Source organism: Pithys albifrons, chromosome 5 (assembly GCF_047495875.1).
Source record: "Pithys albifrons albifrons isolate INPA30051 chromosome 5, PitAlb_v1, whole genome shotgun sequence".
NCBI lineage: Eukaryota > Metazoa > Chordata > Aves > Passeriformes > Thamnophilidae > Pithys > Pithys albifrons.
In genome coordinates, this window is record NC_092462.1 from 43,522,310 (window position 1) to 43,549,854 (window position 27,545).

The 27,545-nt window shown below is 35.7% G+C and overlaps 1 protein-coding gene across 3 annotated transcripts in view; it reads right to left on the bottom strand.

The window, feature by feature from the left end:
* Positions 1-27,545, bottom strand: part of FAT1 (FAT atypical cadherin 1) — a 100,302-nt gene that overhangs the window by 23,134 nt on the left and 49,623 nt on the right. For all 3 annotated transcript variants that reach the window (XM_071556363.1, XM_071556362.1, XM_071556361.1), the window contains exons 4-13: positions 27,048-27,109; positions 23,968-24,297; positions 23,226-23,436; positions 18,942-19,081; positions 10,906-11,181; positions 10,477-10,687; positions 4,057-8,124; positions 3,230-3,426; positions 1,726-1,879; positions 105-338 (exon numbers count right to left, since the gene is read on the bottom strand). In XM_071556363.1, coding sequence (XP_071412464.1) covers positions 105-338; positions 1,726-1,879; positions 3,230-3,426; positions 4,057-8,124; positions 10,477-10,687; positions 10,906-11,181; positions 18,942-19,081; positions 23,226-23,436; positions 23,968-24,297; positions 27,048-27,109 — 5,883 coding nt within the window. The remainder of the gene's footprint in view (positions 1-104; positions 339-1,725; positions 1,880-3,229; positions 3,427-4,056; positions 8,125-10,476; positions 10,688-10,905; positions 11,182-18,941; positions 19,082-23,225; positions 23,437-23,967; positions 24,298-27,047; positions 27,110-27,545) is intronic.

Genomic DNA, 27,545 nt, shown 5'->3' on the forward strand with positions numbered 1-27,545 from the left:
ATCTGTCAATCGTACTGAAACACTTGACATCTCTCAGAATATGACTAATAAACATTACTGTAACTTGGAGATGATGACAAAAGTATCAGTCAAAGAATGCATACCTGCATCTGCATCCGTTGCCTGCACTCTTGTTAAAAGGGTTTTAGGCTCTGTGTTTTCAAATACTGTAATGGAGTAAGTATCAGTTGTAAACTCTGGGGCATTATCATTCACATCTTCCAGAGTCAGAATAATATTAGCTTGGCAAAATCTCCCTCCTCCATCTGTGGCTTTCGCTAGAAGATGATAAACTGCTTGCTGCTCACGATCGAGTGCCATTAATGTCTTCAGTTCACCTACAAAGAGAAAACACACATAAGTTGACGAAAGTTGCAAGATTAAAGTCTAACATGTTTTCTCCTAAAATCAGAAAAAACTAAATAATTTACTTCTTTACAGTAATTTCATCAGTACCTAAGTCAACACTAGTGAGCTTCACTTTGGCCAAAGCATGTAAGTGACCTGCCTTTTCAGCTTGAGAAGTTTAAACACTAAACCCCACCTTTTTTCCCTAATGTTCTTGAAACAGATATTAGCTAAAAAAAATAAAACCATATGATGTTGAGAAAAGAGAAGGCATGTGTACACATGCACAAATCCATGTTTGTGAAAAGACAATGAAAATATTAGAACTGTTGCTTTAAAAAAAATGCAAGGTTAAATCCTGCCTAGTTTTTCTGGGTTATGTAGTTCCTCCTCTAACATTCACTGAATAAACAGAGCTATGCCATCAGATATAACCTGCTGCTACAGACAAACATGTAGAAGTCTTAACACATACTTTCTTTCCAAAGTGACAGAAAAAAATGAAAGGCACTATGTGCAGTCATTGTCTCCTTTTAACCAATTCAAAAAAGCATTATGAAATACTGTTTAAGAGTATTCTATCCCCATAAATTCTGATTTTTTGGTAAAAACATACTAGTACATCACATAGGTAACATTCAAATTAAAAAAAGAAACAAACAACAAACAAACCCATAAAGTAAATTCCTTGTCATTTATTTTGTGACTGAAGTATTCTAATATCTGTATTTTCATTGCATCTTGTATTTATCTTATTTAATTTTTCTATGTTATTTACTACTCCCTACTGCTTGTCTACTGCAGCCTGCACAGTATGAGATTTGACATTAGTGGTGACCTGTACTAAAATCCAGAACATACAAGTGCCATGAAAACCAAAGTCAAGCAAATTAAAAGTTAATTTTATTTATATAATGCTTCCAATAAAACTGAAGGCACTTTTGCTGTTCACTACAGAATTTGTTGCTCCTCGAATTTATATACCTCATTGCATTTAATATACCAAAACAAATGATGGCAAAGGTATTTTCAGTTATAAACAATTATTACTACTACTACTACTACAAGGAACATAAAAAGAATTATTGCCTATTTTTACTCCAATCACTTCAGCATGGAAGTTTCTGGTTGCAAGGCAATTACCCTGTTTACTCTTTAGTTCCTCATGTATTAAAGTACTTGCCTTTTTCCTGACTTCTATTCAATATATTATTAGCGTTCATGTAGTCTATAAAAACTTACATTTTAAACAGTTGTACAATAAAGCAACCCTTAGTGGAAAGTTTTAAGTACTGATCTTTATGTATGTCTTAATGTAACATTAAAACATTTTGTAAAATGAGGTGATGATCAGAATCTTGTATAAAGTATTATTACCTGTGTCTGGAGTGAGTCTGAATTTTTCTGCTCCTGTGCCATGCAATGTGTAAGTAATTTCTGCATTAGAACGAATATCTGCATCTGTAGCAGATACCTGCATTATCAATTTGCCAGGAAGGGCATCCTCAGGAATGGAATCAGCATATAAAGTCTGCAAGATTTTAAGGTTACATTGAAAGACTTTGAGGAGAAGAAGGAATGACAGAGGAAATAATATTCTGCTTGAATATTTGGTAACATATGAAGTAAACCAGAGGATGTTATATCTGAAAATGAAGGGAACTTAAGATTTTCTAATTAATTACTTCATATTTATTAGATTGTTCAGAAAGGAATTTAATATTGGAACTATAGGGACTCTTGAACATCACTGAATTGCTAAGAACTCTAAAGACTTGTAACTCATTAACCAATAATTAAATGCGTTACCAAAATAGGATTTATAAATTTTCCTAATTTGATTTTTTCCTCTTCTGGTGGATCATTTTTTCTTGGCCTCTCTCAATCTACAAGAAACTGGTATCTGCCTTTCTTGTAATAACACAAAAGCTTCCTGATTAAATAAAAAAAATAAGAAAAAGTATTCAGAATTTAAGGGCATTAAGCACTCTTACAGCTCAGCCATCTCAGGAATATACATTAAATTAGAAGCACTGAGCCTTGTAACGGCCCATTAACAAAGAGAAAAAGAAGGCAAAAAAGCTAAAAACATTGACTTGGCAGTCTGTACCTAACCAACATAAACATCAACTAAGAGAAGAAACTCAGTGTTCCCTGTATACTTGTCCTTCCTAGTATAAGGTAAGATTTCCACCTGATAATATTAAATATGGGTTCAACTATGCAAACTCCAAATGTGCTAAACTTAAAAAAAAAAAAAACAAAAAAAGCTGGGCTTCATCATAAGGCAATTGCACATCTTGCAGGGGCCACCTTTCTGGGTTTTTTCCATTGCTTATTTTTCATGTCCATTTTTACAGAGTATCTAATCTGGTAACGCAGACAGCTTTAAAACAAGAAAAATTCTATGGATTACAGATTTTTGCTGCTGTTGAGTGCAACTGCAGGATAATGTTCCAGTCTTTTCAACTCTTATATCACAGGTAATACACACATGCATCACCTAAGTGATGGTATAGCCTTCTTTCAGACCTTGATTCTTTCATAAAATAAGAGCATATAAACTATCATGGCTGCAGCTTAAAACAATTTCTTTTGGAAAAGCATGCATTAATACAGCAGAAATGTACTACAATTCTCCTTGTATTCTTCAAATACCCAGTGAGTGTCAAAATTCCATCAATGAAATGTCTTTGGATTTTTAAAAAAGGTGTTTATGAAGTTTCTTTTCTTTGATAGCATTCTAACTTAATAGTTGAAATTTTCATTACTGGTTTAAAAGTAATAGCTATTTGTCAGTCTCCTGAAAAGCAATTTCAGAGAAAGTGTAGATTTTATGTATGAAAGCAGCTGGATGAAGAAGACACAAGGCTCTGCCTACCTTTTCACAAATAGGGCTGTTATCATTAGCATCAAGAACTTTAACCTCTACCACAGCTTTTGTTGCAAATGTTCCATCAGTAGCTGTAATATTTAGAAGATAATTATCCTTTTCTTCCCTGTCCAGAGGCTTTTTGACATAGACCTTCCATTCGTTTTGTATATTTTCAATAGCAAACTGTCCCAAGGGATCACCTCCTGAAATTTGAAAAGAAGTATTTATTTCAAGACAAGAAGGACATTGCTACTGTAACTTTATCAAAATTAAAGCCAAAAAAATAAATAAAAAAAGGAAATGCAAATAAGCAGCCACTCTCTGTGGCTTTACAGGGAAACAGCTTCATTTCCCAAGTAAAAAGTGCCAGTAGATGTTCATAAACAAATTTAAATATGGCCAACAGAATCCATAAAAATCAATGTAGAAATTTGTGCAGCATTATAGGAAATATCAAGCTATATGCTATGTAAAAATAATAAAATACTCCTTTGGCAATTAATAAGCTATTATTTTGTGAATTTTTTAATTTGTTCTTTGCATCACTAGTCTAACTGTAAATATATATTTAAAAATAGTATTTGATATATAAGTAAACAACAAACATAGGAAAGCATTTTAATCAAGGCACACATGAAACAAAGCCAAAGACCTGCTTTCTAAAACTCATTTTTGCACTGCAGTTTTTAATATTCATATTACGACACACACATTGTCTCTTTGCAGCTCTATGGTTTTGAATACTTTCCTAATTATTTCAAAGATTAAGTTATATCTCACATCATTCTAGGACCACTCAAATTATTATTCTGACATTACTCAAAAAGATTTACCTGTAATGTAATAAAAGACTTGTCTATTGCTTTCTTCTGTATCAGCATCAGTTGTACTCAGTATGGCAATTACCCCACCAGGAGCATCATCCTCACTGACTGTTCCTTTATATATCTCTGCAGTAAATCGTGGAGGATTGTCATTCACATCCGTAACAGTAACTTCAACCACAGCTGTAGAAGACAGTTGATTTTTTTCACCCCTGTCAAATGCAACAACTGTGATTTTGTATGTGTCTCGTTTCTCATGATCGAGTTCTTTAAGAGTGGTAATCCAGCCAGTTTCCATGTTTATGGTAAAACAGTCTATTATCTCTAGCTCTTGAGAAGGATCCAAACTGTAAGTAACCTGCCCATTGAGTCCTGAATCTAAGTCAGTTCCTTTAACCTGTATGACTCTTGTTCCAGCTGGTGTGTTTTCTACGATGAATGCTTCATAAGGATTGGACTCCAAAATGGGTTTGTTATCATTTGCATCTTTTACCTGAATGCTTACCTCTACTGAGGAAACAACATTATAATCTTCATTTGAATACAGTGCTCGAATTGAGAACTGGTACCATTTGGTTGTTTCATGATCAAGATTCTTCTCAAGTTTCAACTCTCCGGTCTGTCGGTCAATCACAAAAAAGTCATCTCTGTTGCTTTCAGGAGTGTTCCCTTTAATCAGGCTATATATTAAAGTCTGATTATGCTGTGCTTTGATAACATCTATCACAGTCCCAATTGGAACATCCTCAGAAATCGCGTAAGAATAAAATGGTTCTGAAAATTTTGGAGGAGGCACTTCTGGTGGGAGTATTCTAGCATAGACAGGAACAACTGACTCTTTTTGGGGGGATCCACCATCAACTGCTCTAACCAGAAAAGTAAGAAACTCATTTTCCAAACCAATTAAGCTTTCTTTTGTAGTGATTATACCAGACAATGAATCAATTTCCAGGTTCTCTTTCACATTTTCAGACTCTGCTTCAATAGCATACGTGATGTCTGCATTTGTACCCTCATCAGCATCAGATGCCCAGACTTTAATGACAGAAGTACCCCGTGGAACATCAGATCCAATATTTACTTCATACTCTGTGGCTCGGAATTGAGGAGCATTATCATTGTCATCTGTAAGTATAACATTAACTGTACAGAAAGCAACTCTTCCTCCTGAATCTTTGGCCATTAAACTAATGGCAATTACTTTTTCTGTTTGTGTTTCACGGTCAAGCTTTTCAGAGGTAAATATCTGCCCTCTCTTATTTGTATGAAATCTGTCTTTGGCAAAATCATTCACAATGTGGTAAGTGATGTGGCCATATGTACCAGAATCTTCATCTGTTGCTTTAACTTCAGTCACCAAAGTATGCAACGGGGCATTTTCAGCTAGTTCAACCTCATATTCATTCTGGCTGAAAACAGGACTGTGCATGTTGGCACTGGTTACAGTTACATGGACTTGGGCTGAGCTTCTGAAGACCCCATCAGAAACAGACACATTAAGATAATAATGTGACTTCAGTGTCTGTCTGCGTAGGTTTGAGATGGTGATAATGCCAGTTTTACTATTAATTACAAAATTCTTCTGATCATTGCCTGTCAGAATGGAGTACTCCAGCTTGTCAATATCTGAACTATCTGCATCTGAGGCTTGCACGCATGTCACAAAATGCCCTCGAGGAGCCAGTTCACTAATTTTAGCTTCATAAAGCAACTGGCTAAAAAGAGGGGGGTTATCATTGAGATCAGTTACATCAACAGTTACAATGACATCAGCGCTCAAGGGCAGCATGCCACCATCTATGGCCCTTATTAGTAATTTGTGTTGTGTAAGTTGTTCATAGTCCAAAGTTCTTGCTGTAAGAATGAGTCCAGTGCTGCTATCTATGTGAAAGTAGTCATGACGTTCACTATTATCCTCAACCAAGTGATAGGATATCCCCCTATTTGTTCCAGAATCAGCGTCTGTAGCGCTCACTTGTACAACAGATGTTCCAATGACAGATGCTTCAGAAAGTGTTGCAGTATAAGACTGCTCCGTAAACACAGGAGGATTATCATTGATGTCTTCCACTATTATGTCTACAAAAATATCAGCATGCGCCCCATTTAGGGAGTCTGTTGCTCGAACACTCAGTTTATAGGCTGGATGAGACTCAAAGTCAAGTGGGGCAACAACATTTATAACTCCAGTGTTGAAGTTGACAGTGAACTGATTAAAAGGATCTCCACCCGTGATGCTGTAAAATACCTTAAGTCCTTCTGGGCTGTTAGCTTGTACATGTACCACAGGACTATGAAGCTGAATGTTTTCTGGTATCTCTGCACTGTAGAAAGACTTTTCAAACACTGGCATAGCTTTACTCATAACGGTAATTGGGACTATGACTTCAGCAGAGAAAGCAGGCTCTCCTCTGTCTTTTGCCACTACTGTGACCAGATACTCTTTATTTAGTGTGTCTGGTTCAAACTTCTTCTTCAGTGAGATTTCACCAGCAGGATCAATCTGGAAATGTTCATGATGTTCTTTGAGATAATAATGCACCTCTCCATTTCTGCCTGTATCTTTATCTACTGCAGTGACACATTGAATAACATGGCCTGTTTCAGAGTCTACTTTAACAACAGCATAATATGGAAGATTGACGAAAAATGGAGCGTTATCATTTACATCTTCCACTGTGACTTTAACTACAATGTGTGCAACAATTGATGGTTTATTTTCTCCTGTCACTTCTATGACCACATCAAAAGATTCTTGCTGTTCACGATCAAATGGTATTCCTGTTGTTGAAAGGACTCCTGAAGTGGGGCTTATTTTAAATCTGCTGTCTGGATTTAGAATATGGTAAAACAAAGGCTCATTTATTTGATTCCCTATAGCAGTAACAACAGCTATTTTCTTGGCCTCTGTGGAATTCTCCTGCACAGTCGCAGAGTAAGAACTCTGTGTGAACTTCAGCTGGCTAGCTTTACTTTCTTTCACATTAATTTTTACAGATGCAGTGCTTGCAAATCTGCCATCAGATGCTCTCACTGTTAATTCATATCTGCTTCTTAACTGAGTTGTATTTTGTACCGTTATATCTCCAGTCTTAGGGTTTATTGAAAATTTTTCTCCAATGTTGCCTTCAATAATGGAATAAATTAATTGTGAAAAAATTCCTGAATCAGCATCAGAGGCGTTTACAGTGATGACTTTCACCCCTTTATAGGTTGGAACCAGAATGGATGTCTCATATAACTCTTTTAAAAACACAGGAGGGCAATCATTGATGTCAATTACATAAATAGTAACATTAGCTGCATATTCTGCATATAGACGTGGCATACCCATATCATGTACTTGCACGGAAAAGTGGAAAATATTTGTCTCCTCATAGTCCAGACTCATTACTGTCCGAATGGCACCTGTGCTAGAATCAATGGCAAAATACTTGCGGACAGATGGTTCAACAATTTGATAAACAAGCAAAGCATTAGATTCTTTATCAGCATCTGTAGCTCGAATTACTAGTGGGATATTCTTGTCAGTCAGAACGACACTGTTAATTGAAGCTGATTCACTGATGAGTCCTGTATATTCAGCCTGCATAAAAATTGGTGTATTGTCATTCTCATCCCGAAGGTGTACCAAAACTGTTGCATTAGTGGATAAGCCAGCCATGTTTGTTCCTTGCACAGTTAGAGTGTAAAAAGGCAAAGTTTCAAAATCAAGTATCTTCTGAGAAACAATGACACCTGAGTTCGGGTTGATTGCAAAGGCATCATCTGTATTACCATCTTTTATTTCATAAACTACAGAAGACTGACTGTATGCTGTAACCATTCCAACAAAACTGCCAATGCTGGCACTTTCACTGATTTCTGTAGAATATTCTTTGGCCACGAATTTTGGTGAGGCATTATCAGAAACTGTAACAAATATGTGCACAGAGGTTACTTCACTCATTGGAGGATCTCCTTTGTCTGTAGCTTTTACCATCAGGTTGTATTCTTCCTGGTTACTACGATCTAATTCCTTTGCAATTTTAATCATGCCCAAAACAGGATCAATAAGGAAGGAATTTCCAATATTCCCTGTGAAGAAAGAGAAAAGCAATTGTGAAAGAGGTATACAGAATTTAAAGGATGACTGCTTATTTAGCTCTATACTTAAAAAGACAGAGAACACAATGAAAGTTTCTTAGTTTTGTTTAAAAAAACATTTGTTAATATCTCTGAAAAGTTTTCTGTAATCAAGAGTTAGCAGTAATTCTAAGTTTTCTTGTGGAAATATTGCATCAAATAGTTAACAAAGCCACCCATGCCTTGAAAATAAATGCTAAAATCTTGCTTTAGCCAACTTAAATTTTATCTATGGTAGCTGAAACATACATTCAGAAGTTAACATTAGTGGAATAGAAATTACATTTTATAATTTAAAACTAGACTTTTTTCAGAAAAAAAAAAAGAAAGAAGGGTTTCAATGAATAAACACTTGTGAATCCTAATTGTTTATGCAAGTATTGTTTAAATCACTGATTCAAAAATAATCCTTTTGAATTGGACCAATAGCTATCTCTCCTAGTTTTCTACTGATACACAGACAACTTACTGCCTGTGATAGTACTATTAGAAAAATAACACCTGCTGAGAAAAACCAGCTGCCATTTGATATACACTTGTTTGCTTCATATTTTCAAATTCATAGATTAACTACACTGCATACAATATTCAGCTCATGCACTAAATATGACAAGATTAAACATTTTATTACCCTAAAAAATTACATTACTAAAGCAATGTTCTCAGTGTAGGAAAAATTCATTAACAACTTCTGAGTTATGCACACAAGTAGGCAAGAGGAGTTTTTTGTGGTTTATATTTTTTTAGTGGAGACTCTAAACACAGTGGCATTCTTAGAATAGCCCATTACAAATCTAAGCAGCCATTACAAGCATTTAAGGAATGTTCTTTCCATATGCTTAGAACATCAATTACAAATGCTTAACTTTCCAGTAGATCAGTCCTATAAAATAAACTTTACAGGTCTCTCATTTTCTCCTGCAGAAAGCTAAAAGAGAGGAAGAGAACGGGTGCAGCTGCACTCTAGACAGCACGTACACACATTTTTTTCTTGACATTCTTTATAATTCGTAATATAAACAGTACCAGAATGGGAAAGGCAAGAGAAAAATTTCATGAACCTTAGTGTCTTGCTTAGTAAATGTCATCTTTCCAGAAATAATAGAAAACAAACATACATATTTTAAGCAACTTACATGCATTAATTCTTTTCAGAGAATCATAATCAGAGCTTTGCTTTAATACAGTGTTAAAGTATGTTCTCATATAAAAAAAACATTTTGGGGAAGAAAAAGAAAATATCTACAGTAAACAAGTCCTATCCTTTACACAGCAATATATGTCAAATAAAAAAAATCATTTGCGTGTATCACTTTGCATACAACAGTAGCTGAATAACTTTTATATTTGTTTTTTTATGATTGTTACTGGGATTTTTATTTTAAACTACTTTCTGCCTTGAAAGTAGTACTGCACACAGGTAATGAAATTAAATAACGGTTTTTTTCCAGTCTACATAGCTCAGGACCTTGGTAATGGCAAGCTTGTATCTAGATTTAAGGCACTGAAGCAAAGCAAACTTCCCTCCGGTAAGTGAACTCAATCAATGTTTTCATATTATACAAAATTGCCATAATTTGAATCACATTGTTGTAGGCAAGTTCAGAAAGATACTCTGAGGTAAAAAATAAGCCGTAGCACCTAATGCTCTTTTCTGGCCTGCAGTCTGAAAGAAGTTTTAATGTCAACTTGACCAACTATTAAGGAATTTCTTATGTATTTTAATAAGCCAGAATAGCAGACCCATTACTTAAAATCAGCCAGAGGGAACCATGGTAAGCAACCCTTCCTTGCCACATTTATCCTAAAAGTTTAACTTAAAATCTGGGATTATGTAGGGGTTAAGTATATAGGTATTTCTAAGTTAATTTTGAACTCCTTACTTTCACATTACACTAAACACGAAAGTACTTGTCTCAGGCTCTTACTCTTTTCATCAAATCCTTGCTTTGCCTGTGTCACAAAAAAATATGACTTAACATTATAAAAGTAGAATGTGTTTTTTAGACCTAAATTTAAAGCTTCTGTCATTTCTAAAGGACACACCCCTTTTAAGAATTAAAAGATACCTTTTTCTTATCTTGCTACTAAAGTATTCCTACAGGCTGACATAAATAGCTACAGGATGGAGATGAGTATTTTAAATGCTCTGAGGCTCTATCTTCGATACAACTCTAAGAATATGACCCATAAACCTCCACTGCTCCCCTTTTTTTACAGCTGTTTTTACATGTCTACAGTTGAAACAAACTATCAGCAAGCACTGTTTCAAAATAAACTGACTATGTAAAAAAGTCAATATACCTGATTCAATAGAGTACACAACTTCTGCATTTTTTCCTTTGTCCTTATCTAATGCTGTAACTTGGAGTACTGCTGATCCAACAGCTGCTGACTCATACACCCGTCCTTCATAGGAAGAGCTGGTGAACCATGGAGCATGATCATTTGTGTCACTGACATTAACGATGATTCTAGCATAGTTGCGCTTCACAGGAACATCTTGATCTCGAACCTGCAACAGTCAGCATATTACTACTAATCACACTGCTATTTCAGTAGTTCATCAAATATGAGTAATAATTCAAGGTTTAATCTGTACCAATGACAGAGCGAAAGATTGCACAGAAATTAAACATACAAATACATGTTTGAATTATAGAGACAAATTCAAAAGACATTAAAAAGTATCTGTTTGTCATTGACAACAGAAGAAAGCCTGTATTTATTTACCATTATTGTGAGAATATGCTGGTTCATGGTCTCATGATCCAGTTTTTCTGAAGTATAAAGAGAGCCAGTTGCAGGGTCCAGACGAAATTTTTTAAGACTGATGGGATCAGTGCTGCCCTGCATAGTATAAATCAGTTTATTCTTCTCATCTCTGTCCGTTGCACTGACTTGCAGAATTTCTGTCTCTGGTATGGCATCTTCTGGTATAACAACTTCATATTTTGAAGCAGAAAACTGAGGCCTGTGATTATTTGTGTCTATAACTTTGATGTACACCTGAAACGATATAATTGGAAGGGGAAAGTTTTGATGATATTTGGTAAACAGAGGTGAAAGGAGGACGTTTCATTAAAACCTGGACCATAATACTGAAATAATTTCACCACAAGACAATTTTATTTTTCTGGGAGCAGGAGATATCCAAGCGGTACAGACAAGACCATTACTAAACCCAATCTGCCTCACCTTCCTCAGAGTTGAACAAGAAATCTGTACGACTGGAAACATCTTAGGTAATAGATCTTAAGGAAAATGATTTTTGTCTAAAGCAAAACGAAAAGCAATTCCTTCGTAGTTTTTGAATTAAAAAATAAAAAATTCTCAATATGGATTCTAGAGTAAGTAAAAATTCTTTTTTTTGGTGCAAATTTAGAATTTTAAGCAATTTTTTTTTTAACGCTGTGGATACATAATATTATTCCTTGCCCTCACACAAAAACAAGACTCTATCATCTCCTTACATTTCCAAGCCTAGGCAAGAATAGGAAAGTGGTGGGATTCCCACAAAAGTGTAATATTTCAAAGAACTGCAGGTATTGTTTACTCTTCTCCAGCAATGTAGCAGAAGCTCAGCATAGTTCACTGGTCATGAACACAATTTCTCCTAAGTTACAGTTAAAATAACTTAGATGCTTTAAATTGCATTTTTCTGCAGAAGTTCATCTGGCTTCATCTATGTGCAATGCAGGCAATGCTCTCTTTGTCTAAATAATAATGTTCACTGGAACCACACAAGACCCCTGTACATCCACTTGCCTTTCACAGCAGCAAATTTTTGTATAAAAAAGGGTAAGACAGTCAGCCACCATCCTGTTCCTTCAACAGTGATAACATCAGATGAATAACTGTAATGCAGAGAAGTTGGAAAGTAGACAGCAAAGCTCCAACAACACAGTTAAATCCAGTTAAAGTTAAGTTCTTTATGTGCTGCACACACAGCCATGCTTTTAACCATCCAAAGGTTAGGTGCCTTGTAAAAATTTGTTAAGGGCTATCAACAGGTATTTATGATATCATAAGTGGGTTAAGTTTCTCTTTGAAGACACTTATTGCTTTCCACTGGTAACTGGTGGAATTTACAGATATGATTTAGACAAGGTACCAAACTGTATGCAGTAGAAAACTAGATCAGATGAATCCTGATGGTGGTAAATAACTTGGAAATGCCATACCTCTTGCTACAGGAAGAGGGAACTTTACCCTTACAAAAGTTTTATATTGTACCAAGAAAAAATAAGTGTTAAGATTATCAACAGGAGTCATACAATTTCATAAAATACTTATTTCAGATGTGAGGCTATTAGCCCAGGTTGCAACTACTATCTAAGCTCCAAACCAACAAGTTCTTCCTAACGGTAAATTTTAATAGAAGCTGAAAATATTTAAACTTCCAGACAGGCATAGGCAGTCCTTGAATATACTCTGCAAATGCTACCAAGACTTTAGGAGACTGTGGGAAGGATTCAATTCTAAGTAACAACAAAAAGACTTCTGCAACTAAGTCATGAAGTTCTGCACCACCAGGCAGACTGATTAATAGAAGTGAGAATCAGGAAACACAAATAATTGGATATGAAATTCTTGGAATAACTTTGTATTGTAAGATAGGAAAGTCCTCCCAAAAACTGGGATTTGCCAACTCTAGTAACTGAAAAAACTGTCAGCTTAAAGACTGTTTTCACTGAGAATTTCACTTGGACAATGAAAAAGAATAAACAAGCATATAAAAAGGAATATAGGAGCAGAGATGAAGATGGCAAACATGGAATTTCAAGAGTCAGAAGTCAGATATGGAATAAAAAGCCAGGTAAGGAATAAAAAGAGTTTTAAATTCGTATCAAACTGTCAAACAACCTGTGGGTAAGCAAGACCACCAGGAAATATAAAGAACGATTAATGAGGAGGAGAGTCTGACCCAGATGACAATTTTGCCTCAGTCCTGTCCATCAAGAACAATAGAGTACACGGCTCTGCACAAAATTAAATAAAAAATTGAGACTCTGGCAAAGCAGATGGGCTGCAAGAAGCTCCTAAATGGAAACAAGTCACCAAGCCAAGATGGAAATCACTCCCACGTTCTGCTTGAAAAAGAGAAAGATGGTAATAGTCCTAATGTAAGACATGTTGTTAATAATACAGGGCTCCACCTCCAGACCACCAGTCAGGGTGGGGAGCGGGGCACACGTGCACATTTATGCACGCACACGCTAAGGTCCACAGCCTTTAAAAGCTTTGTAGTAGATGCAGTGTAAGACTACTATGCAGGTCACTGTATACAGGATATACATACTCCAGATTATAGTACATTCAGGGAAACCATTCATTAACATAGATAGTTTTTCAGTGTTTGAAACAGCCTGTTAGGATAAATACAGACTACCACTGCAAAGGAAAATCATGCCTCCTACAATCTATTAGATTTCTCAGAAAACTGAAGTAGTAGGAAAAAACTGAATCATTTGGCACACTGATAAAATCCCTTGCAAGATGTTGCTGTGGAGACTAAGGAGTTTGGGTTTGTCATGGATTAGAAGCCCATTAAAGAAAAAAAAGAAAGAGTTGGACTAAATATTGACTTTCAATGGGCAGAAAAATTAATAGTAGATCACCCAGGATGCATATTAGGACAAGCTTTTACACACATTCACTAAGAAATTCAACTGGAAAATGAAAAGCAATAATGAATATTATCATTTAAATGGGATATTTTTATATTGTCATGATTAGAGAGGATGCAATAAAGTAACACAAGCACACCTGTTGTGTTTAATGCCTCTGGTACAAGGTAAGACAGAGGGGTCCAATACAGTCATTTAAAAAGCATTTGAGTAAAAACACCTCCTCACTGAAAACAGCTAAGGAAAATGAAAGATGATACCAAATGAAGATGACCAACAAATTAAAAACAAAACCAAAAAATCCAGCAGAAAAAGCCAACACTCAATACAAGTCAAAATATAAAAATATTTTTTTATAAATAAAAAGGTGTAAAGGCCACATGCAATTAAAACACTTCATTAATGGATACTGTGCTTTCAAATGAACTCATCACCAGTTTTGTTATTAAATTACCACCTTCAAAAGATTATCAAGTTCAGATTCAAAAAAAAGCAACTGAAAAGATAAAATATAAATTGTGATAAATTTAGATGAAAATAGCTATTTAAGTTCATGTCTCTTTCCACCCCAAAAGAGAAAATACAGAAACTTAGGTCAAACTTAGACGTGAGAGGGTATCTAACTGCAGGACAACTGCATTCCATCAGTCTTTGGTGGAGAAGACATGCCCACCTGTGCTGCTGGTACTAGACAAAATGAATACAGAAAATGAGCATTTCTAGTATGGGATACCACAAAAAAACATGGAAAATACTAAGGTAAATGCCAGGAACATAGTGACTGTGAAACCAACATCAGTGCCTGCGGGAATAACCACATATCCAACAAAGCATCCTATCTGAAAAGTGATCAGTTTATCATACCATCTTGACTTAGCATCAGCTCTCTGGTATTAGTTAGTGAACCAGTTAAAAAGACACATAAGGAAACATCCTCCAAGAAGGTACTATTGGGTTAAACAGATAAGGATATAGCTCCTCAAAATGTACAGCATTATTAAATGTGAATGATTAACAAAAATATTTTTACTAAGGAACAAACATGACTCAGTCATTAGAAGTGGTTTGCTCAGGTACTCCATTACTTGTCAAATTGCTTGCTCAGGCATGCAGTTTTTCTCCACACTGGTAAACACAACTACAAATACACAATTTGATATATTAGTGCAATCATTTTAAATGTACCCAAAACCTTAGACTCAAGTGAAAGGTGTTTTATCTACATACTTTAGGATTCATTTCTTACTCACTGATGTTGTTACTTTATGCCCTTGCACAGATTCTGGTGGACAAGCATAACATGAATCGATTGGAACCCTTTTGGTAACTTGTCTGACTTCACACTGGGCTGCTTTAGTAAGGTGAGCAGCAGGTAGGCGAAAAGAAATTACCCCCTTCTATTTGACACTTGCTGGTGGGAACGTAGATCCACTACAGTTTTAGGCCCTGCAGTCCAAGAGAGATCTCGACAAAATGAAACAAATCCAGTGAAAGGCCTTTAAAATCAGTGGGGATCAAAAAGCTCTCTGTTCACTGTGTAAAGGGAAGGCTGCAGGAAAAGACAGACTCTTCTCACAGGTGCATAATGAAAGAACAGGGGTGATATTCACAAGCTCCAATAAGAGAAACTAAAATTAGAGATAAAAATATTTCAAGGAGAGTTTTTTAACAATGATATAAAAGCAAGTCCAAAGAAGAGGTGTTGTACCTTGTGTGAGACACTGGATTATTATATTAGTTATTGGCTAGGACCAACTCAAGTATGTGTGTGGGACTGGGCAGCAAAGGAGTAAGTCAAATTTCACAAAGGTGAGGTGATGTCCTGTCCCATGGAATCTCCCTGGGCAGGCCTGGGGCTGCTGTGAGCCAAAGGCAGCCCAGGAGCGCTCCCCTCACCACACCGCAGAGCCCCCGCCCCAGACTCGACTGGCTGGCACATCTGCAGTCCTGCCTGAGGGCGGGAGTGTGGCCACAGGAGGCCTGAGCAGCAGCACTTGCTCTCCATGGTCGTTAGGACCCTGCCATCTTTCTGGACTCCTGTAGGTGGAACTATGCTGGATCTAGGGGTGGTAGCTTTAATTCACTCTTTTTCTCTTGTCTTTCTTCAGTACTTCTTGTAATCTCTTAATATTTTGGGTAGCTTGAGACTGGATGGATTGGTTTTCCTACGTTGTATGTGTCAGCCTGTGCCAAGTCAATACTTTGTGGAATGCTTTATTTTGGTTGAATGTTGCTCTTTAAACTTTTGCCAAGTTCTCTTATTTTCTAGAGTTTACCAGTAAAGGTACTTCCTGAAAAAACAATTGCAGCATTTCTCTTTTGCATTATCTCTTCAGGTTTTATGACAACTGAAGGCTCTTTTAATAAATTTGGCGAGTATATTTTTAAAGTAAAACTCCTTTAGTGAGCTTGTAGCTCAGAGCCTGGTGTCTTACACCCTGTCATCCCACACACTTAAAACCTGATGAGTCCCTGAACAACTCAATCAACTTTGCAGTTTGCTCTGCTTTGAGCAGGAGTTTTAACTAAATAAACCCTACTGGCTTCTTCTAGTCTAAACTATTGAATAAATTACTAAGGAAACCCTATTTTCAAGTCAGGAATTCTTATTACTGAGGCTAAGTGACAGATGCTAGACACATAAAAGGTCACCAAATTTTCATGTAAACTATTAAGGCCTTCAAATTAAATGAAAAGCAATTGAAGTAATAATTGGGAGTGCAGTCTTAAAGATCCACACAGAAAAACATGGTTTAGTGTGCCTGAGAATAAAACACATGAAGAACTTGTGTTATTCTAAAGTAACACGTACAATTCGAACAGCTATTAAACATTTTCCCATGAAATTATAGATTAAATTCAAATGAAATATGCTAATATTATCTTTTAAGAAAGTGATTCACAGTAAAGAAGCATAATATAGAAAAAAAATTGCCATTAACAGACCATAATGTGATCTTTGAAACAAAATGCTCTGGAACGAAAGAAACTTCACTCATTTTACAAAGATACACAGGGACTGTGTTGCACAACTGCCCCTCTGTTCACAGTTCTCACTAAGAGCACTGCAAGAACAGATCAGCCCAGGATTATTTTGAGGAAGGACTTAAAATCTATTATTAATTTGGCAGGTGAAACCTAAGTGTGCATAGAAGTGCACTATTTCCAGGAAGTTATGGAGGAGATATATCTCACTGACAAAATATATTCTGTGAGCAATATTTAAACACAATGTTCCTTTGGATCATTTTAATATCATTTTTCATTTACTGATTCCATGTGGAGTTTAAAATCTACTCCTCTCCCATAATTACATTGTAGTTACACTGACATGTTTATAGTAATTTTCATAAACAAAACTTGTATTATCCAAAGATAATAAAACTTCATTCCAGTTCTAAAATGTCTCCATGAAGCAGTGTGGTGATTGCAAGCAAAAATGCATATTTAAAAAATGAAGAATATTCTACACATCATTCCCCAAGTATAATATCCATATAAATTTTGCATAAAGCAAGATTAAATATTCTGCAATAGTACAGCAGTAGATAAAATGCTCCAATTAGCTTTAAACCATTTCAAATACTACTTTCAGTGTAAAATAAAACTGATAGACATAGCAATGACTACAAGTGGCTACAGTTAGAAACACAATTTTTTCTTTCTGTTTTCCCCCATGAAAAAATTCAATAATTCATATATTGCTACTTACAGCTTGTGAATAACCTTTCCTATTTCAGTAAATAAGTATGTTGATTTGGTTTTTTTAAGATTTATTATTTGCATTTTTTAAAATTTTTAATTCTATTCCTTTGTAGTGTGTACTAGTCATCTCTAACATCATCTGTCAAACACCACTATTGCTGGCCTGGAATTTGTTTGTCCTTGTTTTGCATCATGCATTTGGCATTTAGATGCATGCAAAATTCTAATAGCCTCCACGCCTACTACTGCTTTATTTTTCAAAAAAGCTATTTAACTCAAGTCCTGAAAGAGTCAAATGCACTACAGATGTTAATGGCCTGAGGCCAGCAAATGTTATCCAGTTTAAAGTCAGATTCAATACACTGCTTTTACACAAAAAGATTTTCAATTCTTGCACCCCTCCTCAATTTCTTGCAAATGTCATTTCCTTTTTCAAATTAAATGTAAAATGACTTATTCTGCTGTTAATCAAGGTCTGGTAAATTATTTACTATATATGCAGAGTTTATAGCAATTACTTTGTAAGCTAAAAGCTGTGTACAGCATATTGTTTTGGAAGAAAAGTGGAGCTCCTCTATGTTCATGACTTTCCTGACAGCAACCTCAGCTAATCTTTACTTTCAAATATATTCAGGTTCTGGGCTATGGAAAGAAACTAGATGAGAAAAACAGAAGGAATATACATTATAACTTACTTCACTATGAGTTACTTCTGGTAGTGCCACAAAAGGCGTCTGTATCTTAAAGTGAACTTAGTAGTCCAACTGCAAAGGATTGCCACCACCAGAGAGCCTTAGAAGAAAGGTAATCTTAAAAAACTGGTTTGCCTGAGGTTGTTGCTTTTTGGGGATTGTTTGGCAATCTCTACTTCCACTGGAGCTAAAATAAAGTACTTGGGAAAATACAAAGAGATGTTATAATCTAAACCTTATTTCTATATGTACACTATGCAGAAGAAACAGGTCAGTTTCACAAAACATTACTTGGATGCTGTACAACTGGTCATCCACATATTGTAGTGGGAGGGGGAACCACAAAATTTTACAATGGTTGTCTTTAAAGTACAGTAATCAAAGTAGTGATTTTGTGGGAGCTTAATAAAGAGGAGTTATGCATATAAGTAGTATTAATCCTTTTCTTGAGAGAATATCATTCATGCAAGGTCTTAGTGTCTTTTTTTCATTTTTAGCTGTAGGAACACGATATAACCTAAAAGCTGTTGGCTCAGCCTACAGCAGCATAATACACAGCCTTCTAACTAAACCACCAAATAACATGGCTCTATGAATATCAGAATCCACTTCTGTTTCAGACAGAGTTCCTAATAAACTGTGTTCATTGTCCAGGATGAAAATATGGTAAAATGCAACACTCTCCTCACCCTTCAGCTAAAAATTTCTTCTTCTATAAGCGCTTCATTAGAAAGTCCATTACCTGAGTGCTGATAGATCTGGTTCCATCTGTTGCCTCTACTGTCAAGTTGTAATTTGATTTCTGTTCTGCATCAAGAGGTCTTGCGACAATGATAGTTCCAGTGCTCTTGTCCACATCAAATCGACTGTCATAGTTCCCACCTTGTTCAGGAAATTGGGAGAGGGATAAATTAATAAAACACATCATTGTTTCATTATTCTCATGTATGAACATGTTCTGTCTTCAGATGCTTAATGAAGGTGGAACTATATATACATAGACTTATACATACATTTATTTTAAACACTTTGGGTTTTTTTCCTGGTAATGTGATATACTGCTACTTAAAGATATATAAAACTGAGTAGTTTTGGACAAAGCTCGTTTGTCTGACTAATGGAAAGTCAGCACATAAATTCTTATTTGTAAGATTCTCCACCTTTTTTTTTTTCCAAAAAAAAGGTATTTAATGATTCCAAATAAGAAGAAATTGAGAATTACTGGGTAATTTTGTGCAGATTGGACTAATTAGTGAAAAAGATATTTTGTATCAAAATAACTGAAATCCCAAATCAGACATACAGTCAAATTTATGTCTTTTGGAGTGCAGTACCAATTGATATATTCATACAGAACTACAGATAAGGCAGAAAAAGCAACAGTACCTCTGAAGAATTCTCATCTCAATGTTGACTGTCTAAAGTATTCACGAGCTCACCCCTACTGAGATAGGCAGCATTCAGATGAGTGCTAATGTTTAAATGCCCAATGTTTAAATATGGTGAAGTTCCTTTTCTGAAACAAATGACCTTAATTTCCCTTGTGAAATGTTCAAATTACATTTTGAGCTGTAGTTAAATAACTGTGTAGATCAATAGCTACACTCAGTTGTTTAAACACTTAACTGATCATCATCATGCCACCCGGAGCAGACTGTCCTGAGAATACAATGTCCATTAGGTCCAAATATTGTTAGCAATGATAAATATTGCCATTTAACTACAATTGCTTTAGACCTCTCAATAAACTGCCTAAAATGGAAGAATCAATTTTTATTTTGGTCAAGCCAGCGGGGGATATGGCAAACCAATTTCTCCTAATTACGTACATGTGTTTTTCTAATTACATTTTACAAGGATAGGAGATAGCATTCAGATATCACCTGAGTGCCATTTTTTATTTTAACAAGTTTTTACATGGTAAGCTTTGTAAATCATTAAATGCCGTTTATGAAAAGCCCAGGCTGGAATTGAGAGGGTAAAGTTCCAAAGATTGCAAGTTTGTACTTTATCCAAGAAAAAAACAGGGAATACTGAAATGAGCCTCCATTCATATGTAAAAACGATTTCACCTTTAGAAGGTTTCACTGTATTACAAACATACCAGTTTGGGAAAGATGGGCTGGATTCTGCTTCATGGATTTGAGATATTTGATAATGACCAGCATCATGTAATTTTTCTAGTTTAACTGAAAGCCAGCACCTCTTACTGGCCCAGCAGCAGTTTCACTCAAATGGATAGAAACTGGAAAGCATGAAAGGCAGCAGCTTTTTCTTTTCTTAGCAGGTGTATGTGAATTTTTTTAATCGACTTTGTGCAATATGTCAGCTTTAGAAAATGACTCTAGCTTTTCCTTTTTGTAACTGGCAGGCAAAACCATTTTCTCTGGTGTCTAAATGAAGTCATCTACATTTTAAGGGAAGAGTAAAGGGAATGGGTATGAGTCTGTTCAATCACTTTCCCGGACATAAAGACAAGCTCTCTAACCACTGCTTTTTTCCTTCCTTGTCAAGAAAATAACAAATGCCTTCACTAACTTTTGTAGTAGTGGTATCTGGTGACCCGCTGAAGCAGAACTCAACCCAAACTTCTGCATCTGGTACACTGAAAGTGTAACAGCAACAGTTTTGGCCAAAGCCAAAACTGGATGCTCAGAATTGATGCTGTATAAATGTGATGATGACAAAACAAAACAAAAACGAACCTGTCACAAATGCAACCGTGAGCACTTTGATTTCCGAAGGGTTAATAAAATAAATAGTTTATAAATGTACGCTTTCATTTCAGATCTCATAATCTGGTAATAAATTATGTGATCTCAGCAGATACCTTCTGCTGTACAGTTCAGGTCACAAGCCATCTGAAAGATGTAAAATACTTCACTAGCAAGCTTGTCTCCTGGCTCAGCCAAAAAGAAAGAAAGCATGGAAAGCAAGCACAGAACACAAAGGAAAGCTGTCAATCAAATTCATTCATGCTATTAGAAACAGTAAAAGAGGGCAGTAAAGTGGCCATCTGAAAGAATATCTGATAACTTCACAATATAATCACATATCAAAATTTCCAATATACTTTTACTAAGAACACAGTCAATGATCAGACAAGTTCTGCTCTTTCCCCCTGGAGTTTTCTGTATACGTCTTTCTAAAAAGAGCAGGAAAAGATCATCTATTTCCTGCATTAAGCATACAATAAAAATATATGTAAATGTTCAGACTGTGCTGCATGCTTAGGAGCAAATCAACACAGTGCTATCATCAGAATTCTGTTCACATGTACACACCGTTCAGAATCCATAGCAGTTGAAGTGCACTAAGAACAACAACAGAAAAGTACCACCCCAATCTGATTAACAAATTTTGCTGTTAAAAGACTTCAGAAAACACCAATGCTGTACTATACTGAAACTCCCAAAACCTTTGAGACCTTTTCTATCTACTCTCACCTCCATGAACTGCTCACCTTTTCCTGGGAATGTCACTTTCTTAACCTTTCCTTTAATGGATACTCTCTGGTCTACAGATGTTCCTGTTTGCTCTTCACTGGATAACCCTAATTTGGAGTACACAAAACCTACTCATCTTTCCTGCTCACTTATTTTCATATTTTCTGCTTTCTACTGCTATGTCTATGTGCGTCTATGTGTTGCAGAGAACAGTGAAAGAGCAACCTCAGTCCCAAAATACATCTAATGCAGAAAGCTTTTCTCTTATGAGAATGCAGGAAATCATCCTGACTTCCTCTACACAGTTGTACAGGTCCATAACCCCATGGTTTGTCCAGATGCAAACACTTTTTATTCAATTATGCGGTATTTGAACAAGTACTCTTTCCCCACCTCTGCCAAAAATACATTTAAAAGAACAATTTAAAAAACTCTATGTAAATATTTAATGAATTAGCAATGATTGCCAGTATCATCACAAGCTGTTCACACATGAAGCATGATTTTAGAGAAGAATTGTACCTGTTCTCATGTGCTTGAAAATTTTTTGAGAATACCCTGAAGTATTTGGCATTTATATATCCCTGTTATAAGTGTTTGTTTCAGAAACTTTAACTGATGCTGTTCGTAGGATTCCTTAGGAAATACATACCAGCAAAAGAGATGTTTAAAATACTTAAACTTTACGACATAATTAAAAACAGGCTCTCGTCAACAACTTAACACCATAATCATGCCTTAAATTTTCAGCGGTAACCAAGATGAAAAAAATCCTTCTCTCTCCTGTGAATATGGTGGAAAAAACAGTCTGATAGGGTTATCTTAAGACTAGAAACAGTTCAGTACAAGGCACCTCTCCTGAAATAAGGCTATGACATTTTCCTTAATTCTAAAGCACTTAACACACATCAGAACTTGGTTTTACCATCAGCTACACAGTGAACACTCTGTGTATTACTGGTGCTCATAGGTCTAGCAACTAAGTCTAAACTTTAAAAGTACTATTCATTCTGTCACTATGACATCAACATATAGTCACATTACTGGTTAGAATTCCCCTTTCAGTGGTAGAGGCTAAGATATGACAGAGTAGAAAGAATATGTACAGGAAGAAGCTTGCTGGGGTTAGGAGCATTACAAGATTTCCTTTTAGCACTAAATCAAGGGACAGCAAGCAGCCCAGAGGAGAAGAAATCAACATGAACAGTATAATCTCTGAGTGTACTATCCAGATTTGCAAAAAATAGCATTATATTTTTTCCTATCCTACAGTCTATGAGATTAATTATTATTCAATTAGTTTTAATTTCAGTGACAGAATATTCATAAGTCATTTTCAAAACTGCAACACATCAGATATTTTGCAACTTCATTTTAATCTTAGATATACAGTGGCATTGATTAAAAGTAAGTGATTTTGATTTACAACAAAATAAGGCAAAAAATCCACATCTGCAGCTAAAAAATGCCAAAATCTTGCATAACTTAGAAGAGCAATTAAAACCAAGCTGCAATGAACTCTCTAGCATCTGACTCCATGCATTTGTTTCTAATAATAAAGGCCCTTGAGGCATCCTTACCCGTTATGTCAAACCAAAGTGGTGTTCCAAGAGGTTCAACAGCTATTACACCAATCATGTGAGCAACTGGGTCACTTTCCATCACGGTAAAAGAAAAAAATGACTCCTCAAAATAAATAGGCTCTGCAGGCGGGACAGGCTTTGGAATCCATTCTATGTGAAGCCGCGTAGTTGAAGATTTTTGTGGACGACCATTATCTACAGCTTTAATCTGTGAAACAGACACATCTTTTAGGCTACAGGATCACTTAAATCATAATGTCACAATAAATACAGAGCAGTAATAAGCTCCAAGAATATTTGCTCTTGTGAGATATATCCAAGAAGGTTAAGTGTTTCTCCAAGTGCCACTTGCCCTTCTTTATCTGGGCAGCAAATGGAGAAAAAGTATGCAGCACCTGATAGCAGCACAAACTCTAACCCATAAATTCACTTTTGTTTTGCTTTCTTCCTGGAGGTGAGTCAAACTGATTGTTTATGTTCCCTCATCGCATACATTACCTGTCAACTTTAAGAAAAGAACAGAAGTTTCTTGATTCACAATACAAACATCTGAAATCTTCCTTTAACAAAACCCAAACCAAACTAAAAAAAAGTAAACAAATGCATAAAAAAATACTTTTGGATTAGGTGCAGCTTTCTTCCTTCAATGCTGCAGTCACTCATCTGCCATCTGCTGAATAGGAATTGAACAAATAAAAGAACACTTTACACAGTCATGACATACAAGATTTTGACTCACTGAAAGGATATCGTAGTCCCTTGCTGCAGAAAATTTCTTTGATGAAACAACTCCAGTTTTTGGTTCAATAAAGAATTTGCCATGTTCATCACCATCTTCAATGCTGTAGGAGATCTCTGCATTGGGGCCTTCATCTTTATCTGTAGCGATAACTCGATAGATTGGCTCTCTCCTAGCAGTTCTCTCTCGCTCTGGCTTACCACGCTCTGGAAGCCGAATTTTGTAGAATTTTTGCAAGAATTGAGGCTTATTGTCATTCTCATCTAAGACCCTGACAATCACCCGTGCAATTGTTGATTTTGCAGGAGTACCATTGTCTGTTACTGTTACCTGTTTTTATAAAAAAGGATACAGTTAGTGCTCAATTCAAACATGGTCCTTGAACAATACCCTTTCCAAATCAGATTTTTCTACAACTGCCTATGACAACCCTAACTTCAGTTAAAGACAATTGCATAAAGCTACTAGATGAATATTTACAAAAGGCACTACAAAAGATAACTCTGCTGCTATCAATATCTTGACACACGGAATGCAAATGGTCACCTCTATCAGATGGCATGATTTCCATATATGTTCCCTTTAGTACTTGTAACGCAATACCAGCATATACCTTTCAGTTAACAAAAAAAAAAAACTCAACCAAACCCCACCAAAAAACCAAAGCATATCCCAAATGAGGAAATCAATAGGGGTGTGTAATAACATGTCTGTTAACATAAAATTAGCATTGCCCTGGGCCAAGCAGAAGACAAAGGCAAATTTGAGAAAAATCTTTTTGATTTGAATACAACATCAGTTTTTAAGGCATTGCTGACATTAACAAAGAGAATACTAAGACATGAAAAAATAACATGAAGGCAGCCTAAAATAACTTCATAAGAAAGTGCCAATTGACACTCAGAAAATAGGTACAAATTGATATTAAAAAATGGGGCATATTAGTTGCCATTATGTAAGTGGACATGCAATCAAGGAATAGCAAACAAGTAATAAAACAACCAACCCATCCAGTCAATATTTCAATGCTCATTTAACTAGCCAGAGGCTCAGCATTTGGTTCATATTAATGCCCACCATTCTGAGCATTTCTGGGTTTCTTTCCAACCTATTTTAAAAAGTTGTAAACATAAAACTAACACGTGGGAAAACTGCTACTTTGGGCCATGCTGTCTGTGAGTATCACCCTGTAATTAAGAGTTCTTCTACTGGATACTTCACATACTGTTGGTTAAAACTTTAAAAACCAGCTAGGATTCAAAATGAAGAAAGAATGAAGGATTATAAATAATACCAACAAGCAATAATGTTACAGACTAAAGAACAACCAGCTTAAACTGCTATTTTATAGAGAGTGATGAAACCAGGAGGATTTATGTACCATTACGTGACATTGTAATCTTAAAAATAACCTTTCCGAATTCTGTACGTTAGCTTAAGGTTATAAACTTAGGGTTAAATTAGCATGACTGTTATCAGGCAACTGTCGATAACATTCCACTGTGAGTTTGACCACTGGCATAAGTTTTGGCCCGGAAAAAGTAGCACAAACACACTGCCTAGCTGCAGCCTGAGAATTCACACAATTCAGACACCATTATGAACAGGCAATTTGAGCATCGCCAACCTGCTCCAGGGATAAGGTGTAAGCAGTCAAAGCCATACTGTGCCAGGTGGCTTCAGGGTCAGAAAATAATCCACAACTCATTCTATTTACTGCATAAATCTAATATAAAAGCCAGTATAATATGTATAGAAGTAAAAGTCATGATATACCAATTTTACAACCAATATATGCACAGCAGTGGTCAAGAAATATAACTGACACAAAGTGCTCTGGGAAACTTCCACAACCGAATGTAATGAGAATTAATTTGAAAAGAGAATAATATAATGACTCTACAATATACAGGAATAATATGTCTAGTACCAAATTAGATTTGCCACTCAATTAACTTTGTTACTACTACTACTAGAAATATACTGCAGAGGAAATTCTACCTTATTGCTACTTAGGTGCACGGAGATCTTTTCAAAGTTGATACAGAAATGAAAATAATGATAAATTGGTCCAACAGCTGTATTAATCCAGCTTGCAATGCACCAAAGGGATAGAAATGGGCCAGGAAGACCGCATGTATACTGCAACTGAGCAAAAGGATAGTCAATGCTATCATGGAATGCAATCAACTCCAAGTCTATGCAGTCATTGCATTCCTATTACAATACCTTTCTAAGGGTTTCACAAATTTTGATTAAGTCCAGACTTGTTTCTCTGGCTTTAATGTTAGTTTTTGCCAACTGCTATTGCAGTCTTTATTTGTAATCCAGAAGTAGAGGCATGATAAAGGTTTCAGATAAAACTCAGTACATAAGGATCATTGTGAATAGTAAGTTTTCATTACAGGTGAAGTATCATGCTGTTATACTGCTTGACAACATTGTGAAACTGGATGACTTGAAGTTGTCTATGTGTTTTTCTTTCATGTTGTTTGACACAGAATGAGAAAAGTTATATGAATTCCAGGCAATCAATTAAATGCAGCTAAATAAAAGCATTATGTAATGAATTTCATGGTCTTGGACTCTGACTCTACAATGCATGTTTTGCAACTCATGCAATTGGTAAATATGTTACGCAGGAAATAGGGCTACTCACATGCAATCTGTATTCTCAATGTTAAAAATACCGTTCTGCACTTCTTTTTCAGAAGCCTATAGTCAGCAAAAAGTTAGGCTGAAATAGCTATTCCAATAATTACACAGGAACATGAAAAAGGAATCACACTCCTTTTAACCGTCATGCCTTTGTATGGTTTGAAAGTAAATCTTAGTTTACAGAAATAAAACCAAAAAATTGCATTCAATCTGTACCTTTACTCTTTTTCTTACAAGAAATCTGCAATACACTGTTTTTATACATAGTTTTGCAACAGTTTTCTGCAGGAAACATAATGAACATAAAGGAAGTTACTTCTGAAATTCTTCATATAGTAATCAAGCCTGGTAAACTTAACTCTGCGTAAAGGACCAATGACCTTACAGTCATTGTTTTTCAGAGAACTAAAGAAATTATTTACCTCCAGTATGTGCTCTCCCTGCTGCTCTCGATCTAGTTTTCTGGAAGTGGTTGTAATTAGACCTGTAACCATAAGAGAATAATTAATCAAATCCTTCAAGAAAATAATCTGAATGAAGGTTAGGTTAAATCAGCCGTTACTGATATCCTCAATCTCAATTTCTTCTTAGGTGGCCTCTTCTATTTTTGCAGAATTTACACCTTCATTAAGAGAAGGGATGAGGAGTTTCTAATCCTTAAAAGCCACGAAAATATTCTTTGCAATGTAAAAACTAAACTGTTGCAAGTCTGAAGACAAACAAAGTTCAGTGTTCCAGCACATCTGTGCATCTTATGCTTCTGACAAAAGTAATGTATGTAATGCTCTCACATGAAGTCTTGTTTTCAAAGGGTGCTCATATGCCTTTTTCAAAGGGTGCTTACAGACATTCTCTGAATAATTACCAATCTCTTCAGGAGAAACACTTGTATTTTTAGTGGTAACAACAAAAAAAGCATG